This window comes from Arvicola amphibius, chromosome 10, assembly GCF_903992535.2.
Source record: "Arvicola amphibius chromosome 10, mArvAmp1.2, whole genome shotgun sequence".
NCBI classification, from domain to species: Eukaryota; Metazoa; Chordata; class Mammalia; order Rodentia; family Cricetidae; genus Arvicola; species Arvicola amphibius.
Window position 1 is genome coordinate 51,184,445 of NC_052056.1, and position 13,095 is coordinate 51,197,539.

At 36.4% G+C, this 13,095-nt stretch overlaps 1 protein-coding gene across 6 annotated transcripts in view; it reads right to left on the bottom strand.

The window, feature by feature from the left end:
* The window catches only part of Bbx (BBX high mobility group box domain containing), a 241,533-nt gene that overhangs the window by 85,862 nt on the left and 142,576 nt on the right, over positions 1-13,095 (bottom strand). For all 6 annotated transcript variants that reach the window (XM_038345735.1, XM_038345737.1, XM_038345734.1 and 3 more), the window contains exon 4: positions 4,688-4,858. In XM_038345735.1, coding sequence (XP_038201663.1) covers positions 4,688-4,849 — 162 coding nt within the window. In that variant the 5' untranslated portion in view covers positions 4,850-4,858. The remainder of the gene's footprint in view (positions 1-4,687; positions 4,859-13,095) is intronic.

A 13,095-nucleotide genomic window follows, 5' to 3' on the forward strand; every position in this document is an offset into this window, starting at 1 on the left:
CGCTAACAAACAGAAAAAGTAATTTTTTTTAAAAAAAATCACTGACTACTCTTGGTGGATGATAACTAACTTACATGTATCCTGTTTAGTTTCTATAGCAATCTGTGTGTATTTCTATTACACCACGTATTACATTATGTTGTTACTGCTTACCTTTTTTTTTTCTCACTAAAGAGTGAACCATTTGGGGATAAAAGTCTCTTATTTACCTTTATAACTACAGAGGCCAACTCATCTGGTATTAACATTTAGCCAATTGTTTAGTGAACAAAATATTATTTTGTGATTTATGGGTCTCAAGATTAATTATATCCGCATGAAATACATGTATATTAGCTTTTTCTGCTCTTCAAAAAGTGGTACTTTTTGAAGAAAGTTAATAACATGAGAAAGTTTATCATGAAAGCAAATATAACTAAAAGCAAATATACAGAACACCCAGACTTTTGCACATGACACAGAAGAGCTTCTTATATAAAGTATTTAACATAATTGTTTAAAAGAACTTCAAAAAACATATTTAATCCTGTAAACATCAGTCTTATCTTCCAAGATGTTAGGGCAATAAGGATAAATTCTCATAGGCTTAAGCAGTCACCTTACTTTTAAAATCTTCCTAAGATTTCTCTAAGCGCTTTGTTATGACTGTTGAATGTCTGCAAGGACTTCCATACAGTACTGAATCTGTCTACTCACTGCTCTTGTGAATCCAGTAACTGTCAGGCCTAGTACACTTTGGCCTATGGTGTAGTCTTTCTCCTTTACTTCTCCTTGTAATGCTTCCAGCAAATGAGTGCTATACTAAATTCCATGAAGCCCTGTGATCACGGAATCTCAGAAAATAGTGAGACTGCAGAATTCCTAAAATTGAAATATAATTCTGTGATTTTCCTAGAAATAAATGCAGTCATGTATAGAAATCCAGATTGTGTAAATTCATGTTTTTCATTGCTTGTTCTACAGTCAAAACCAAGAAGGCTCAAGGTAGTCATAAGTCTGCATTACACAGAAATTCAGCAGTTCTGATACTCAGAAGTAGACTGGACTCTCTGGGGCCTTGTTTTTAAAAAAAAAAAAAAAAAAAAAAAAGATTGCTTGGCTTTGAGTTTCTGATTCTTTGGCTCTGAAGTGGGACCTAAAAATTCATATCTCTAGCCAATTCTCAAAAAGTGCTAGAACTAAAACTAGAAGGCAAATGTACTCTTTTATACAATATTTACCAGGCAACAGCTAACAAAACTGTAGAAGGAAAATATTTATTCAAATTTGCCATTTTAAAAAATTATTATTAGAGTGTATATGTTTGTGTGTATAATAAGAGGTTGGTACCCTTGACACAGCATGCTTGTAAAGGTTAAAGGACAACATCATTGAGTCTGTCCTCTCCATCAATTTTTATGTTGCCAGGTTTGCATGGTAAGTTCCTTTACCCTCTGAGCCATCTTACCAGTCACAAGTTACTACTTTTTAATGCTTAAATAAATACTGCAAATATAACAAATTGGCCATTAATTATGGTCAAATAAATAAAGTCCTGAAACTATGGCTGACTTGAAAATAAAGAGTACAGATTTATTTTCTTCATTACATATATAATTACTAGCAGTTACCTGAATTTTCAAAGGACATTTATTTGGTATTTTGAAACTATGAAGCTAAGGAAAAGATAGGAATAAAATTCATTATGTAAGAACATATAAACAAATAAATAACAAAGCAATGCGCTGATAACCTCTTATAAATAAAGGTGATGAAAGCTGAATCAGAACATGTTGGCTGATCAGCTAGAAGGTGTGGAGAAGCAAGAATTGGGGCCTGAAGCTTCATTCCAATATCCACACATAGTTCTATGGTACAAGAAAATGATAATAGGGTTTGGGAAGTAAGGAAATAGGAAATATGGACCATTTCATGAACAATGTGCTATGCCATGCTGATAAGTGGACATTTAAACCCTATACACCAGCTACTGATTTGAAACAAATTGTCATGAAAAACCCTTAACTACTACTGTTATAGCTATTTCGTTAAATTAATCAAATGAAAAGTGAGCAAATTTATAAACCAGAAGAAAATAAAGATAAAAAACAGCTGACTTTAGTTTACCAAGTATCTCTTAAATACAGGTACCTAAGCTAGATGCAATGATGTGATGGTTCTGTCAACTGAACAGGATTTAGAATCACTATAGAAACAAATCTATGAACATCTCTGGAAAGATGCACCCTAAATTTGGGTGGAGCCATTCTGAGCTGTGATCCCGGATTGAACAAAAGGAGGAAGGGGGCAGAACACATCCAATGCTCTCTCGTTATTGTGAGTTGTGACAGCTGCCTTCTACCACTGCTGCTGTGTTTCCCTTGCTATGACAGACCACATGCCCTGGAACTTGTGTTGCGTTTGTCAGGTATTTTGTTGCAGTAACAAGACAAGTACCTAAAATAAATGTAGAGCCTTGAGTAAATTTCCGAAGCAAGAGACATTTGTATTTTAAACAAAGAGCTGCTGCTGGTACTGCATACCACAAGTTCTTTTGAATAAAATCATAAGAAAGCAAACCTCGAGAAGTCAATTAAAAGTTTACTTCCAATGTCCAGAAAAAAAAGAGATAGCAGAAATCCAGACAAGAGGAACAGGAATAGGATATGAGAACAGAAATAATATTCAAGATAAAACCAAGAGTGATTGGCATTTAAATTGATTTGAAAATTGAAAAATGATCCTGGGAAAGGCAGAATAAATAGTTTGCATTTGAAGTAGCCATTGTTAGCTAGGTGGACACCTGCCAGTGGGATAATGATCTAGTTATAAATGAGCAAAATTTCTAAGAATAAAGTGGGGACAGGAACATTCCTAAGACAGAATAAAGGGATTTAATGACTTTAATCTTTCACTCAGCAACTATTTACTGGGACTTGCCATGCTCCAGGCCCTGTTCTAACAGAGCAGTGAGTACAAAAATCCCTACCCTTGTTAAGGAGGGAGGTGACATGACTGGCCTTCCATTCTCAAAGGATCCCTGTGACGGCTTTCTGCAGAATAGACAATACAAAAGAAGCATGGAAGCAGGAAGATGGGTAGGAATAAAGTAATCTCTGCTAGAAATAGTGGTGGCTTGGACAAAGAGAGTTCAAAAGATATTAAAAAGGGGTCACACATAGAGGACATGTTATAAAGGGAACGTCCGAAAGGATTTGTGAATAGATGGATGGAAAGATGGGAAGCTTGAGGAAAATTAGATGAAGTTAAGTATTATGGAAATGTTGCAGTTGCCTTTATTGAGAAAGGATAACTATAGAAGATTTGAAGGAGAAAAGTAGAAACTTAGTTTTGAACACACCCAAACCAAATAGACAGATACAGATAAATAGATAATAGATAGATAGATAGATAGATAGATAGATAGACAGACAGACAACAGACAGACAGAGAGACAGACAGATAGATAGATAGACAGAGAAACAGTCTGAAATATGAGCTCAGAGGTTCAGGATAAAAACCCAGGATGGAGACAAAATTACAGGCTCAGAAACAAATTACTTTTGTTTGCTGAGACAAGATTTACTACAAAGCTAGCCTCAAATTCTTAATCGTCTTGACTGAGTCTCCCAAACTGTATACCAGATATGAGCATGAATATTTGAGGGTAAAGTAATATATGAAAATCAACTGAAAGAAATCAGGAAGGAACGGAGGTAGAGGAAGCTGTATAATTAGAAGGGGATGCTGTCATGGAAAGAGGAGCCAACCTCAAGGACCAAGTAATCAACAGAGCAAATGAAACAGAAAAGTCAAACGAAGCATAAAGTCAGCAATTTCCTGAAACAAGAGTGCCATGATTTGAAGATCCCTTTCCAAAACTAATCTTGAAATTAAATGGGCACTGAAACATGTCTCATGAGCAGATTAATGTCGATATTATGGCTTACATTCCTCATAAAAAGATGAGTTCTGCTAGATGTTTGTTTTTATTAAAAAGATGGCTGGGTAAATGTCAACAGCCTGAAAAACACCGAAGCCATATATTTGTCAAATCTGTAGTGGCAAATACATGCTCTTTTGTCCCTCCACTCAGCGCGTGTTTCTGCTATGGGCCAGGCACCATACTTATTTCTGAGGCAGAAGAGAGGACAAAACAAGTGCACAGCTAAAACCACAGGGCAAATATTGATGAGTGCTATGAAGAAATCCCGACTTTAAAATACAACATCTTGGCCCCAAGTCTTCAAGGATGTAGTTCTTTACTGAAATAATGAAAAGTCAGTTATACCAAGTCCTAGAGCTAACTGTTTATGCATAGGAAAGGGATGTTCCAGAAAAGAACTTGTAAGAAATGTGGCCACAGAGACTTCGGGGAGGGGATTAAGTACAGTCAGATACAACAAGGGACACAGTAATGAAGACTAAGAACATCTCTGAAATGGTCTAACAACAAGAGGCAAGGCTGGGCTGGAAGCAAAGACAGAGGAACCAAGTGAGGACATTAAGCTTCATGAAGAGCCCCATCTGCATCTCCGTATCACAGTGAGTTGATAGAATTCCTAGAGAAGGAATCCTTTTACTCTAAACTGTGAGAAGGAACAATGAAAGTTAAATTTAGGAGTCCTAAAAGACATAAAATTATGTTAGAAAATGATTCATGCCTAAGTATATACTTAAGGTATCTATGGTTTAATGGAAAGCTTACTTTATCAATATCTTCCTCTTCCTCGTCTTCTTCCTCCTCTTCTGAAAAATCAAGAAGTTTCTTGGCTAACAACGGATGCCACTGAAGACACTTCCGTTTTGGTCGTTTTCCAGCCCCTTCGCCTTCTGATGAATGATCTTTATTTCTATTACTGCCTTTCATCACTGTGACCTGGGGCAGGAGTGCAAAAGATGGAGAGAATGTGAATATGAACTAAAGTCAGTTTGATTAAAATTATTTTGTCCAGTTAGCTCTCATTGGGTTATAATTTTAATTTCTAAATTATATATCAGCTTAGGCACTTACTGGATTCAGTGAGAATCATAAGTACATAATCATGCATTCATTTTAATGGGATAAATTGAGCTAAAAAATTGCCTTAATAAGTCTACTTCTTTCCACTCCATAACTTCAAAACTTAAAACCTAAATGAGCTATTAGGTGATTACCAGTTACATTAACCTGTTCATATTTATTCAGAATAGCGTCTCCCACGCTCCTAACACAGGACTGATGAAAGAAAACATTTGGGAGAGCAGAGGGTTCTGAGAGGGTCCTCTACACCTTCTGTCATGATTATTGCTTTTCAAGTGAATTTTACATTCTATACTAAGATACAGTGTACTTGCAATATTAAATAAGTGCTTTCTAAGAGTCACTTGATACTTGGTTTAGATTTAAAATAAAACTATTTTATACAATAAAATACATTTTTCAAAACCTGTGCAGTTTCCAAGCATTTGGTACATGAACACACTGTGGGTCACAAAGCAGAGTGATCCCTGTCACCTATCTATAATCAAATAAAACAAGCACATGCTTTTTCCCCCATCTCTATAGCATACATGCAACCTGATTTAAAAAGGAAAAAATTATATCTTTACAATTTTTAAATGCATAATTGGCTTTAATAGTTAAGAGATAATCAGGTTATAATTGTGACACACTATCCTTTAGATCCTCAATTCTCCATTACTTTTTAATGACTTGAAAAAAGTTATACTTAATAATAAAAGTATTGTAGGTTGTAACGGCATGTATGTCATTTTGCAACATGACCAACCCTAGAACCTAAAAGTTAACTAAGTACTTTCTTATATGCTCTCAATTTTTCTGATTTATAATTTCTCGCTCATTTGATGTAAAATACAGATTACTATTCATATATATTCATGTTAAACTCAGGCACTATAGTGAAATGCTATCAAACATTAAGTGGCTCGGGGACACAGGCTGACAATTATAAACAAACACACTTCCTCATCTCGCTACATGGATATTCTAGCCAATCCAATGCACGCAATATAATGCCACTGAACTTCAGACACCATGTTAAAACAGTCTTGGGTCCATGTACATAAAGCATCAAGATCCCATCCTGTTTTCAGATCTTGTAAATAACATAGCACGGGCAAACTCATCCAACTTCTGTATTTCTGGATTTTGAATCACACTTAGGCTTTCCTCACTTTAAGACCAAAAGCTACCCACTAGTGTTTTCTCTTAGAACTTGTATGACTTGAACTTAGACACTGAAACACTTTAATAAAAAAAAGTAGTCAAGTAAGGACCTAGTTTACTCAATTATCCTAAATAGTTAGCCAACTGTACCAGTACCATTTCTTAAAGAATCTAGATTTCTCCTCACTTCCCAAGAATGACACTTTTATCCATACTACATTTCCATACAGACACAAGTTCATTTCACTGTTCTGTTAATCATTGCCTCTCTCTAACTTCTTATGAATCTCCTTTAACCAATTACAATAGACTCAGGAACTACATCATTCAGCACTCTTTTGTATTTGTGTATATGGTGGGGGTAGTGAGCGACAACTTAGGGGTTGGTTCTTCCTTCCACCATACAGGTTCTAGGAATCGACTCAGATCATTAGGCTTATGTGTAAGTGCCTTTACCCACCGAGCCATCTCCATGGTTCCAAAGTTGTATACATCATGCCCTTTCTGTTGAATTAACATACCATGTTCAATCTGATAAAAATGGTGTAACAAAATATGAGTATAATGCAATTTATTCAACCAGCGCACTGCTGATGGACAGTGAAATAAGTCTTTCATTGAAGATAACAATAAAATGTGTATTTTAATAAAATAAAAATTTTCACTTTGATGAAAAAAAAACCTTCATAAAGTATGCATCTGTCTATCACTAGGCCAAAAACAAAGCAAGCTGAAGAAAGTGAGAGAACTGGGAGGCGGAAGGGAGAAAAGAAAAGGAGTAGGAATGAAAAGAGAAAGTGAAGGGGAGGGAGAGGAGGAGGAAGCAACACAGTGTCCCTGTGGTTTTGTAGTAAGAATTTCTGCTGAATGAAGTAATTATATGACTCGTGTGGCTACTTTAGGAGCACAAGAAGTTATTGAAAACTCGACTAGAACTAGTTATCTGGCATACTCTTAATAAAAAAAAATTAGATTTCTTGTGAATTGATAGGCCATTTAACAACTCCAATTTTATCTACAAATAAAGCTTGGCACAGGAACCCAATTTCCAAAAATACCATTGTCATACAGAAAGTAAAGAAAATGGCTGCTTCTGCGGTTTATTAATCATTCAGAATAAGCTGTCTGAGTGGTAATTAAACCCATATTTGGGACCCAATATTTTATGAGATAACACATATTTTAATAGTAAAAGAAATCAATGGGAAACTATACACTTAGGCATTTAATCAATTGGATAAAGCAAAGTATTGTCAGTGCCTTTAGAAAAATGAATTTAGTAACCAGTCTTGTGAATTACATTATACTATTAGTTTTACATATAATAAGCATTTATTCTACATACAAACATATGTTCCATATCCTTCGCAGATTCTAAAACCCTAGGATGCCCAAATCTCTCATAAAAATAGTATAGTATTTTACACAAGCACACTGTTTTATGTAGATCTTAAATATTCCCAAAAGCTCAATGTTGTGAAGGTCTGATCCCCAGCTGATGGTACTGTAGGGAGGTGGAACTTTACAGGCTGGTAGAAAAAGATAATCATTGAAAGAATGCTCTGAAGAGGATGTTGGGACCCTACCCCTTCATCTTTCTTTGCTTCCTGATTGCAGTAGGGTAAGCAGTGTCTTCTGCCCCCTACCACTGTGTACTGTACCACCACTACAGGCACAAAGTAATGAGGTCTGTGATCACAGCCTGAATATGACCAAATGATCTTTCCATCTTTTAACTTGATCTTATTTTGCCAGTGACATAAAGCTGAGTAACATACAGAAGTATCTTTCTGTACGTTTTATTATAAATAAATATAAATAATTATATAAGTATTATTGTAAATAATCAAATAATCATCTAGATTATTTATAATGTTTAGTAAAAGGTAAATATTGTGTGAATCATTGCTCTACCACACATTTTGGGGATTAATGACAAGGAGAAGCCTGTACAAGATAAGCACAGATGTGAGTTTTGGGTTTTTTTCCTTGAATATTTATGAGGCTGGTTGAATAAAATAGAAGGTCTATTATATATCTGCACATGTATAAGTCAATATTCATAGATAAAATCGAATATTAAGAGTCAAATTAATGGCTAGTATATGTAGTTTAAAGTTCCCCTTCATTCTCATCCTGCATTACCTGTTCTCACTCTTTTTATATAGTACTCATGACTTAGGCTACTGTACCCTTTTTAAAAAGAGTTGTTAAATTTTATGTATATGAATGAGTGATCCATTGGCATGTATGCCTTTATGCCATAGGAGGGCATCAGATCCCACTATAGATAGTTGTGAGTAACCATGTGGTTACTGAGAATTAAACTCAAGACCTCTGGAAGAGTAGTCAGTGCTGAACCACTGAATCATCATCCAGTCCCCACTGTACCTTTTTTGATAACTTCAAAAATAATTCTCTTTATACATAAATACAAATAATGAATTTATAATGGCCATTTCACCATATTTTTCTGTGAATTATATTAAATACACCCTCCTCTACTGTAGAGTCTTTTCATAATGGTTCAGGACATTATCTGTTTGTCTGTCTCCTGTCATACCAAAGTAATGAAATCAGTTAGGTGTAAGCATCAACAGCTATACAAACCCCAGTACTTAACTGTGGCAGTGATCCACTGTTTTTTATATACTATGATGACTTCACAATAACCACCACCTCTTTCATTTCTCTGAATTCCGATATCCTTCTTCTGAGTGGGAAAGGGGAATGAAAACTGCCCAACTCTGACACACTGACCAAAGTGGCCTGTGGTGGGTGACAACCAACAGCCACCTGGAGTGAAGGAAAATAGGGCCAGCAACCCCAGCACGATGTCAGAAACAAAGCAGGACATTTAATTTCAGCACTCATGAGAGATGAAAATAACAAAAAGTGAACTTCAGGTAGTACATCTCAGATGGAAGCATCAGGAAAGTGTAATCTAAAGGTGTAAAACACCTCCAACTGTGAACTGGACACTTCAATAATGTACAGGTATAATAACTATCTAATAAAACAAGCTAGATTTTAATTTCCTATCAGTCTATTTTCAAACCACAAAAGAAGGTAAAACCATAGGGGATAATGATGATCTTGATTGTAATTCTCAAAAGCAGTAAGAAAGAGAAGAATCAAAAGAGTAGGAAAGACAAAGACAAAGAAGACATAAGTCTGAGACGCTACCACTGATCTTCAACATGAAGGTGGAAATTTTATTAACTGACAGTGAGAGAATAGCAATTTTATCTGTCTGTCTGTCTATCTATCTGGCTGCTGTTTCTCAAATAAGAACAAATTCAGCTGGCAGTCTATATGGAATAAATGAAGTGACTGAAGGATTTCATTCAAACAGAGGTTATTCTATCCTCTGTGACTACAAGACAATCAATGGTAGATTACTTGATCAATGGGCTCAGTACTTGAAAGACTAAATGAGAACAAAACGTTGCTGCTGTGGCTGCCAAGTGATGAAGACCTCTATCCAAAGCACTGAATATTTATTTAATATTACAAAAAGCAATGCCACCAGTGTGTTTTCTATGGGCGTACTCACTATACTGAATTCAGTATCAATATTGTTTTAAAAGTCTTTTTAAAATATTTTCTTACTTTCACTTATGTGTATGTGTGTAGATGGGTAGGTGTGTGTATGTGTGTGAGTATAGGTGCCCATAGAAGCCAGAAGAGGATACTGGATTCCCTGGAGCTGAAGTTCTAGGTAATTGTGAGGTTCTGGGAACCAAACTTAAGGCCTCTATAAGAATAGTAAGGGCTCTTAATGTTTAACTATCTCTCCAAATCTCTCACTGACAATTTTATGTGGTGGAGAGAACTTCAGTTAACTGTGTTCTTCAAACTTATTCACTTAAGACCTGCCTCGTGAGCAAAACTCCACAATAACAACAACAACAACACTAAAGACAGTCAAAGAAAATAATGTAGGGTAATAGATTTACTATTAGCAGGCCACAAATAGATGTCTCCCTCTGTAGTCAATGACTTATGAAGTTAGTCACCAGATAGGTCCTTCCTCCTGAGAAAATTCAACAGGTAGTTTGCTAACAGAATGCCCAGGACACTGACTCAGAGGCTCTCCTTCAGTGTCAGCACAGCACACCACTTCCTCCCACATCCCAGAGAGACAGTACAGTTTTAACAGGCAGCATCTACCCACTCACAAATAGTCTAAGGTTCTGTTTAGAAAAGTCAGGCTTCTGCCACTCACTAGTAGTCCATATGCCTGCAGACAGCATCTCCAATCTCAAAAACTGAAAAAGGAGAGGTATCCTTTCCTTGTCTGATTGTAGTCAAAGACAGCATGTTTGAAAACGATCCTCTCAGTCTTTCTACAGCCTTGTCTTACAGCGCAGACCATCCGTACATGTCCTTTTTAAAACATTAGCTCGGCAGCACAGGGTCCTTTTAACTTTCCTCATGTCTAATGAAACCCTATTCCAATCCTAGGGATGGAACCTCAGACTCAGGAGAAGATAGGGGAGGCTAATGAACTATGTTAACAACACACATTCTAACCTGAATGAAGATGGGGCTGCTTCACATCTTTGTCTACTCTGTAGCCAAAAAGCAACTGTGAAGTAGCAGTTCTATTACTAGTGAATAAACTGAACCAATCTTCTCTTGGTCTTTCACAAGAGGCTTGCTTCTGTAGAGGGTAACAAATATCCCAACCTTGAAGCATTGCTCCTTCTTAGCCTGAAATTCCTTTTTCTGTCTAAGTTGTAACTCATCCCTAAAGACTGCTGTCAAATAGCTCCTCCTTCCCAAGACCTTAGTGTGGAGCCTGAATCAAAGCCCAACACCCTTCCCTCAAAGCCTCCTTTCATCCCAGTTTCACCTCCCTAGTTTCTGTTACTTGTGGTCGAGTGTAGTCTGAAAAATTCCAGAGAAAAATTCCAGAAATAATCTATTTTTAAGTTATAAACCATTCAAAGTAGCACGAGGAAATAGTGTGTCATTCAGCTCAATCTTACCTAGGATACAAACCAGGCATTGGTTTAGTGACACTACTCTGCCATCTGAGGTTGGTCTTCAGTGCTCACCTGAAAACTACTTGCTTGTCTTATCACCCCCAATGTGCTCTGTAGAAAATGTGTTTCTCCCCAGTTCCTATTACTCTTATGAGCATGAATAATAATGATAATGGCAGCTAGTCATGTATGCTTCCTACACACCACATGCTAAAATCTTTTTACTTATTAACACTTAACTGACAAGTCTAAAGAATAGAAACAATAAAACTGAGGCACATATAATATAGAGACATGTTTTGCCCTTCTTATAAATTAACAAAAGTTTTACTAGACACATGTCACATAAATGGATCAAATTATGTTGTACAAGACAACCTTATGGGTCATCTGGTACTCTACAAATGATATGTGTAAATCATACCAGGAACACATAATTGGTAGAGACAATATTTGAACTCAGAAAGTCTAGTTTCAAGATCTGGTTCTTGACCATTAATCAATACTACTTCATAATAACACTAAACTTCATTGAATGAACATTTGCTACATACCAAGCACTTTAACTCTTAATATAAGTTTTGGGGAAAGATGCTATAATCATTACTTTTTGAAAACATAACAACTGTAAATGACAAAGCTAATTAAAACCATAGTCACGGGGCCAGCATATGATGGGGCTTGAATTCAAATCTAAGTCTCAGATTTGAATCATCTTCCATACTGCTGTTTATGCCACAATGTGACACATTCTACAAATGTCCTTGCTTCCTGGTTAACACGTCAAATTCCAACCTGGTTTACCAACTCCAAACTTTTCTTCTTCTTTGGCAGAGTCAAGGTCAACCCCTTCCCTTACTCCAACTGCACTTCAGTCTTCCTTTTTTGCTACCCTGAGCTACATTATACTTTGAGTTTCTTTGACAAACTGTCGGCAACTTGCTTCATCAATCTCTTTGTCTTCAGTCTATATATAGTGCCTCTTTGAGAGTTCTCTCTGAATCCCTCCCTAGCCTCCTTTACCAAGCCTTTTTTTCTTTTTGTATAAACTGGTCTTTCCCAGGCCAGACAGACAGGTCTCCAACTATACAAAGGCCATGAAGCTAGCACCTATGCAGAATTGGTTGGCAGGCATTTGTTCATAGTGCTCACCTTGTGCTGAACTGACATGATCCTAATTTCAGCTGTGACCTTCAACAGTGGCTCCTTATAGAACCGCTCTTGTTCTCTAGCATGCAGATTTTCCTAACCATGTCACAGACCCTCACATCTCTAATTCACGGATTCATATTTCAACAATGCTTTCTAGACTCCCAAGTAAGTTACCTTGCCTGAGATACCCCTAAGGAGTATGTCAAATCCTAGCAACTAGGAGCTAGGCATCTCTTACCTTCACCCAAATATTCAGAAATATTTTATATGCAGTATTTGTTTTTCTTATGCACACACATTTATATATGAAAATGCTTATCTTTTCTGCTTTTTCTCACAAATTACTGCATATAGTTATACCCCAACATCTAGTTTCTTACCAAGATCTGCCCCTGCTTCATACATATATTCCACTCTTTTCCATCAGCTTGGTCTTCTCAGCTAATGCTGCAATGATATCAGTTTTCTACATACAAATCAATCTGTCGACAGATTTTTTTAAACAGCCTCTTAGAAGACTAAAGCATAAGTCCAAACCCCTATCTTTACATAACATACGAAACCCGCTTGGCCTAGTCCCTGGTTTATTTTACAGCTAGAGGTTTCTTTGCTATGAAAAATTTGGCAACAATAAGAGGTTTCTCAACAGAGAATCACCAAATGAATTCAAAATCAACCATGTACATAATGAATCCAAGCTGTTTCTGGCAACGCATCATGTTACATTGTTACTTCACCACAGCCTTGGTTCTGGACACAAAGTATACATACTTTGTACTACACATGTCATAGCATGCAGTGTAA